The sequence below is a fragment of the Chenopodium album genome, chromosome 9, assembly GCF_948465745.1.
Source record: "Chenopodium album chromosome 9, dcCheAlbu1.1, whole genome shotgun sequence".
Taxonomy (NCBI): Eukaryota; Viridiplantae; Streptophyta; class Magnoliopsida; order Caryophyllales; family Amaranthaceae; genus Chenopodium; species Chenopodium album.
In genome coordinates this window covers 61,193,564-61,202,044 of record NC_137842.1, presented here as the reverse complement: position 1 = coordinate 61,202,044, position 8,481 = coordinate 61,193,564, and the positions used below count along the sequence as shown (strand labels likewise).

Here is an 8,481-nt window from a genome sequence, read left to right as displayed (position 1 = left end):
TTTCCTCTCTTCTCTCTTTCTCTCTCCAATTTTCTGCAATTTTGTGAAGATCTGCGAGCAGAGAAAGAAGAAGAAAGAGGAGTAGTATTTGGAGAAAATCAAGCCTTTTTCTCTCTCCTCTTTCACCAATTTTACTTAAAAAAAAAAAGGCTTAATTTTTCAATTTCTCCATTGAAGATGATCTCTCTTCACAGAGCCAATTTCTTGGTAATCTATCATAAACCCATTTCATAAATCTTAATTTTAATCAAAACCCATTTCATGAATCTCAATTTTAATCAAAACCCATTTCATAAATCTCAATTTTGACAAATACCCATTTCTTCAATTTCGGATCCGGGTCATTGAATTTACTTTTTTTTTGGTTTTTTTGGCAGAGTAACAAACCAGGTGTACCCGGGCAATCAACCGGGTTGACCCGGTTTCAGAATCGAGGTCCTGCGGTGGTTCGGGTAGCGGTGGGCCCATCAAAAGGTCGATCAGGTGAAAACGGCACCGTTTTGACGGAGGAGGTGAAAGAAGGAGCTTCTGCTGCAATTGATTTGAATGATAAATCGACGGTCAGTGGTGGTGGTGTGGAAGACGTGTACGGTGAGGATTCTGCCACGGAGGACCAGCTTGTTACTCCTTGGTCTCTTTCCGTTGCTAGGTAAGAAAAAGTACCAAAAAAACAAAATCGATAATATCTATGCTTTGTTTGATTTCTTCCTTTTATTGTTTAAAAATATTTATGTTACTATCTATTTGTTTGTAATTATTTAGTCATACACGTTTTTCCTTTTGTTGTTTGTTTCGGTCAAGATTATGGTTTGGTCATTTTATGATGGTTGATATATTGTCCATATATGCTATTGTGTATCTAATTATTGTATATGGAGGAGTATTACTTTTGTAATTGTATAATCGTTTTTTGCATTAATGTTATGATATGGGTCTTTTTTTTTTTTTTTTTTTTTTTTTTTTAATTGTTTTGGTTAGATTCTTAGATTTAGCTCAATTATGGTGGATAAAAAGAGAAAAAGCAAGAAAGTGCTACACTTGTGAGGAGTATCATTTCTAATTAAGGTGTTGAGATTTGATTCTTATATCGCGCTACTTTGTTTAGAAAAGTGGAGAGAGCAAGTCTTGTGTATGCTACTGTAGTATTGATGAAAATTTACTCATTGAAGTTACCTAAATGTGAGGGAACAAGGAGGGTCTGGGGAGGTGGGTAATGATTAGGACTAAATAATTTTGAAAGACACGAGCGATCTTGCTTGTGCTTCCCTTGCACTTGTTTGTAATAAGAATCGGATTCGTCTTGTGACTTAAAACTTCTACGAGAGTACAAGTTCTATGTAATTTGTTATGGAATGTGGAAATTTGGGAATCTTCAATTGGAAAGGCATCTTCCAGGCAAAAAAGGGGTTTTGAGTGATGAATAGTCGTAAGGTTGGTGGGGAGAGATGGCCTAACTTACTAACTGTTCTTTGAAGTCTGTATGATATAACAATCACAGAGACAGGAATGTTGACATCTTAAAAAGGCATTTCTACTGTGTTTGAGAACTACTTTATTGTGGATTATTATTACTACTATTTTGTTTCAAAATTTAATTTGGGAGAATCGAAATTAAATAAATAAATTTGAATGTTAGCTTATTTTATTTAATTATTCATTTACACCTTTTGTTACTCAAAGTTGAAGACGAGGATTAGAAAATGATGTCGGTACAAGGGTTGAATGTGACTTTGTAAATAAAATGTTAGAACTGGGTTGATATTGGGATTAAAGAGTCATAAGCTATGGCTGCTATGTGACTTTGACACTTCGTTTCACTTCAAGTACTTGTATTAGACCCTTGACTCTTAGGACGTGGGTAGGCCCGTGTCGGACATGGGTTCCTGAGTCTAACTAACATAGGTCATAAGTTCGTTGTCAAAGAATCCAATTTGCCCTTGATAAATTTAATGAACTAATGGGTGTAAAGATACTTAGGGTTTCAAAACTTGTGTTATGCTGCTGTAGGCTACACATTTGTAACTATTGTAAGTATATATTGTACATGCGCATTTGTCATGGGGATCTGGTTTTTAAATTATATATTATAAACCTTATTATTGATCTTCGCTGCAGTGGTTATTCACTGTTGAGGGATCCTCACCACAACAAAGGGCTTGCCTTTACAGAGAAGGAAAGAGATGCTCACTACTTACAGGGTCTTCTTCCCCCAGCCGTTGTTCCTCAACAGGTTCAGGTAATATTTCAAATGCAATTCCAGTAATTATTTCTTTTAGTTTCGAGTAGATAGCTTTATGTATTTTTTGGAAGTAATCAACATTTGTGATGGTTTTTAACAATTTGTAGGTGAAGAAAATGATGAATAATATCCGTCAATATCAAGTGCCATTACAAAAGTACATGGCAATGATGGATCTTCAGGTATATCTTATAGAATGACTAATAAGGAGTGAACATTTCAATACTCCCATCATTTTTCTTATTACTCGTGTTTATATTTAATTATATGAAGACATGAGAGAAGCAATCGATTTTATGATAAAATGATGTTTCATCTAGTGCATATAAGCAGATCGCTTGATAACGATTTAGTATAAATATCCCTCGTGTATGATTTGTTATTTATGCTTCAATAAGATGAGATTCGGTCAATTTCACTCAACAAACCACTGAAATTAATGAACAGGATAATGAAATGGTTGATACAAGTATTATATAATGATATCTGCATTCTCTGCCTTTTGCAGGAAAGGAACGAAAGGCTTTTCTACAGGCTTCTTATTGAGAATGTTGAAGAGTTACTCCCAGTGGTCTACACCCCAACTGTTGGCGAAGCCTGCCAAAAGTATGGGAGTATCTTCAGGCAACCTCAGGGTCTCTTTATTAGTTTGAAGGAAAAGTATGTCTGTGCCTTGAATTATATCTCATCCTTTAAGTAAAGTCCTTTTGCAGCATTTAGTTGACAGTTGAGTGTGATTTGTAAAGGGGAAGAGTCCTAGAAGTGCTGAAGAACTGGCCGGAGAGGCACATCCAAGTTATTGTTGTTACCGATGGTGAGCGGATTTTAGGTCTTGGAGATCTTGGTTGCCAAGTAAGTTATCTGTATCTTTGTTTTACTTTTTTAAATTTTGTTTTATATTCATATGATTTTACTTTATTATGGGTTGTGTGCATACTCTTCACAGTTGATGAGCTTTACTGTAGTTATGAAGATGACTAATTGTAATGGGCTATATCTTTTCAGGGAATGGGAATACCAGTTGGAAAGCTTGCTCTATATACTGCTCTTGGTGGAATTCGTCCATCATCGGTATGTGCTTGCCTGTTCATGCACGGGCCCCATTTTATTTATTCTGTTTTCTTTTTCTTGGTGAATAGCAGAAATTTCTGAAATGCAAAAATTTATTAGTGGAAGGGAAGAATATATATTGCTTTTCACTAGCACTTAGGGCCTGGTCTCTTCGGTTCAATTTGAGTTTAGCTCAGCTCCAATCAGTTCAGTTCAATTTCTAATTTCCTTCTATCATAAAATATTCAATTCAGTTCAGCTCAGTTCTGTAAATCAAAATAGGCCCTTAAATAGCTGTTTAAAATTCTGAATTTACTGAAGTTTTTTTTTAATTTTTTTTAATTTTTATTTTAATGTGGTTTGGATAGTTCCATGAAGACCATTTCGCCTTTGTTTTGTAGCTTGGTACTTTTTTTGACCTTTATAATTCTTGTTTGTGCACGTGGTTTATGTGCTTGCCTAGTGCCCTTGCCTATATGCATACAAGTTGCTACTGCCCTTTTGAGTGCTTCTTTATGCCCGTAGTAACTACATATCAACGTGCTATGATTTCCTGACTTATTGTGTGTCTTAGAATGTGATGTTTGATGATGTATATAAGGAGCTCAATCAGGTCAAACTTGAATGCAATTTCCTTTTTTTGGGTACAAATAAATGTGCAAAGAGAATAGAAAGCTGATATAACAATGCACTTTTTCAGTGTCTGCCCGTCACTATTGATGTGGGAACAAACAACAAGGCATTGTTGAAAGATGAGTTCTACATTGGACTTCGGCAAAAGAGAGCGACTGGACAGGTGTTTGATTGCTACTCTACAATATGGAGACGATTAATTTAGTCTGAGTTCTACAAGATACCAAGTCTATTTATTTGTTGTTGCAGGAGTATGCTGAACTTATGCATGAATTCATGACTGCTGTGAAGCAAATTTATGGAGAGAAGGTTCTTGTTCAGGTGATACTATAAGAACTTAATAAATATATTATTGGCTTAAATAATTCTGTATTTGTGCCATATGCATACATCTTTCCTCCATTAATCCTATGCTTAAATTTGTGCAGTTTGAAGACTTTGCTAACCACAATGCATTCGATCTACTTGCAAAATATGGTAGCACCCACCTTGTCTTCAATGATGACATCCAGGTAATCTCAGGTCAGTAATGTCATGAGCTTATCCTTGAGTCCATTTTAACTCTGTTTCTCTTATCTGCTGTAGGGGACTGCCTCTGTTGTCCTTTCTGGACTTCTTTCAGCACAAAAATTGGTGGGGAAATCATTAGCCGACCAGACTTACTTATTCCTTGGAGCTGGAGAGGTACATTATAATTGCACATTGTTGAAATTTGATGGTATACCTATTGATCTTGAAATTATGTCTAGGGCTAGCTGTAATATTGGAAGGAGCCATTCCATGTTTTTCAGCACAAAAAATTTCCAAATTTGAATCTCCCATGATTTTTTTTTCTTAACAGCCATTTTCCATGGCCATTTTTATTTTCAGCTATTTTTTCTTACCTAAAAGCAAATCAGTGTATAGAAATGGGTTTTACTATTTTGAAATATATTCTAGCTTTCTTCCTTATAATATTTCTGGTAGTTTGGCAAGAATGATTACAAACTCTTGTATTTTCTTTTCTTCTTTGCTCAAATGTTTCTTGTTTCATAATCCAGGCTGGCACAGGTATAGCAGAGCTCATAGCTCTTGAAATTTCAAAACAGGTTAGAGCACAATTCATTTGTTGATAGATATAGCTCTTATTGGTTTTCATTGTATTATATTGAATCAATGTACGCTGCTTATTAATGCAGACCAATACACCTGTGGAGGAGGCTCGTAAGAATATCTGGCTTGTGGACTCCAAGGTTAGAAAAAACATAGAACATACTGTACTTGATCAATTCTGTTGAATTTTTGTCTTCTTCTGTTTATCTAATATTCTAATGCATAATGAATTACAGGGACTGATAGTCAATGGTCGCAAAGAATCACTGCAACATTTTAAGAAGCCCTGGGCTCATGAGCATGAACCTGTGACAGGACTCCTCAATGCTGTTAAGGTAACTTTCTTCCTGTCCTCTCCATTCCAAACTGCCTTTCATGTATGTTCAATAATATGCATTAAATTCTTTTTCTATTTCCCATCCTTTTATGTAGACCTTGAAGCCCACTGTCTTGATTGGGTCATCGGGAGTTGGAAGGACATTCACCAAGGATGTGGTTGAGGCAATGGCTACATTTAATGAGGTGCTGTTTTACATCATTGTTTTGTTATCTCCCTTCAGCCCCTTCTTTCTTTCGTGTCCTTGCTCATTTTATGGAAAGTAATTGCTTTCATGTGACTTCCATGCAGAGACCTATCATTCTTGCATTGTCTAATCCAACTTCACAATCGGAGTGCACAGCTGAGGAGGCTTATACATGGAGTAAGGTAAATAATTAACAAATGCAAATTTCTTCTTCTTTTATGTTGATTCTTCCCCTTCATCTCATTTAAAATGTGCTCTTTTGTTGTTTTGGTAAGTACTTGGAAATTGAAAAATTGTATGTTCTACATTCTATATTGTTTATGCTTCTGGAAATATTAAAATAACTTGTACTATTGTTCATTTGTTCTGCAACTTTCAGGGCCGTGCAATTTTTGCAAGTGGAAGTCCATTTGATCCTGTCGAATACGGAGGGAGAACTTTTACATCTGGACAGGTCTTTACTCTAGTGACTAAATAATATTGTAAACCCTCATTTTAAAGTTTGGCCAAGGTTAATTTTGTTAACTTTTTTCTTCAGGCAAATAATGCTTACATCTTCCCTGGATTTGGTCTTGGCTTGATAATCTCTGGTGCTATCCGTGTTCATGATGACATGCTCTTAGCAGCTTGTAAGTGTTATCATTTTGTATTACTGATTTTCTCAGCTATGTGAAAAGATATTCCCACCTTAATTAGTATGACAACTAGATAGGAGGGGAATAGGATGTCAAGTGATCTAGGATTCTAGGTATGGTGGTGCACTGGTGTGGTTTATATTTTGAATAAATAGTTGGGATTTAGTTCAACACAAAGGCAAAAACAACTCTTTGACGAGCCATCTAATGGTGGTTAAATTGGTGCTTTTAGCTGACTTATCTTTAAGGATAAATAATGTTAGGAGAAGTAGATATAGATCAGAGTATAAGTAGGTGCAGATTTGGTACCCACAAAAATTTGGTGCAACCTGTGTTGATGGGAGTGTGGTTTGGAACCCTATCCCGTAAACCAAATTCATTCACTCTGGTATACCATGTGAGGCTGCAACCTAGATCAATAATCTTATGAACCACATAATTGGAGGGTTTTTTTTGCTTGTTATCAAATTTTCATTTTGTTTTTGGGTGCGCCCGATTTGCTATGGATAGCGCTTTGTTGTAGATCCAATGATGGCAATATGATTTATAGAGTTAGTACCTATTGCCACTTGAGCGGAGAGGAGTGATGGAGCATGTTGTGATTTCTTCCAATATAAAAGAGCAAATTTTATGGGACTATACTTGGGCAACTTTGTTAATACACATCATAATGTTTACCCTATTAAAACATCAGAGTAAGGGGTTGCAGCTGCAAGCTGTAAAGCATAATTGCATATTTTAGATAGATGAGTGATATGATTCATATGAATATGTATAATTGCAATGATTGAGAATTTAGATGGGAGGGAATCAGTTACATGTTTACAACATGTACATCATTGAGGAGTGGACTTCCTAGAATTAGGGAATTTTGGAATATAAGAGATCTAAATTGAAGTTTGGGAGACCAAGGATCATTAGGATTGAGAATTTGAGAGCAATTAAAGAATCTTTAGGGCCTCATATACATCTGAAATAATATATATGATTATAATTTTGGACAGAGAGTAGTTACGGAGTATTTTTTAAGTTGAGGTCATTTATTGTTCATGTCCTTGCTTATGATACTTTGTTTGTGATGCAGCGGAAGCTCTTGCAGCCCAGGTAACCGAGGAGCATTTTGCTAAGGGTCTTTTGTACCCTCCATTTAGGGACATCAGAAAAATATCAGCCCATATTGCAGCCAAGGTGGCAGCTAAAGCATATGAGCTGGGTGAGTTTCTCTTTGTGCTGAAAATCTATAATTGTAATGTTGATCTATGGAATTGTACAGCTTTATATAACCCATCTTTGATAACTTTCAGGTCTCGCAACTAGGCTACCGCAACCAGAGAATTTAGTGAAGTATGCTGAGAGTTGCATGTACAGCCCTGCCTACAGAAGCTATAGGTGATCTTTTCTTGAGCAGTTTATGGAATCCTTTCCCCCTCTTGTTGTTTGTTGAAGTTCATAAATTAGTTTATTGTATGGATTTGTCTGTCACATGTAATGTTTGTATTAGACACTTCAACTTTGAAAAAAAAAGAGAGGAAAAAAAGAGGAAAAGTATGATAGAGGTGTATGTGTTTACACCTCACTTCTCAAAGACTCTAAAAGTAGATTAGAAGCTAGAATAATTCAGAGAAGTACCGATGATGATGATGAAAAGAGCTACAATCTATGACGTCGAACTCTTAACTAGGATATTTATATGCAGAAAAAAAGAGGGGGGGGGGGGGGGGGGGGGGGGAGAGGGGTGGCGAGTGGGATGCTATCAGAGTAGTAAATTCTTTTGTGTAATCAGTTAACTAGTGTTATTCTATGAATTCTTAAGATTAATGTATAACTTTATGGAGTTTGTGTAGAGAACCATACTCGTATCACATTTCTTGATTGATAATGTCGCTGAAACTGGTTCATAAATAGTCTGTTAGAGATATGATATGCCGGAAAATATATGTCATATCTCTAACATAGTCCGAATAGACCTCCTAGTTTGTGGTGGGGATAAAAAGGTCGAGGGTAGATATCTCCCTGGTTATTGCCCTTTTCCCCAGCTTCGCTTCATGAGTTCTAATCTATTTTAGCACCTTTGGTTACAGAATCACCTTTAACAATTTACGAGTACCTACATTTTGCAATCAACACCATCTCGAATCCTTATTAAAGCCACAACTAGGGGCACAATCAATCTTTTGAAACCCGAGTATCCGAATTACACTTAATATCACTCTTCTAATCAACAAAAACTAGATTATCTCTAGTTTGGAACATAAATACTCAAAATATTTACCAAAATCCGAGATCTAAGTACATTTAGCATGAAACA

At 35.9% G+C, this 8,481-nt stretch overlaps 1 protein-coding gene across 1 annotated transcript; it reads left to right on the top strand.

The window, feature by feature from the left end:
* Nucleotides 1–7,721, top strand: LOC145558650 (NADP-dependent malic enzyme-like). Its single transcript, XM_081619959.1, has 20 exons — nt 1–207; nt 378–649; nt 2,116–2,236; nt 2,347–2,421; nt 2,748–2,899; nt 2,986–3,091; nt 3,245–3,310; nt 3,990–4,085; nt 4,172–4,243; nt 4,351–4,434; nt 4,508–4,606; nt 4,963–5,010; nt 5,101–5,154; nt 5,251–5,349; nt 5,447–5,536; nt 5,643–5,720; nt 5,918–5,992; nt 6,077–6,167; nt 7,258–7,386; nt 7,478–7,721. Exons 1-20 carry the CDS (start codon nt 178–180, stop codon nt 7,564–7,566), a joined length of 1,926 nt encoding a protein of 641 aa, XP_081476085.1. The 5' UTR covers nt 1–177; the 3' UTR covers nt 7,567–7,721.
* The last annotated feature ends 760 nt before the right edge of the window (nt 7,722–8,481 follow it).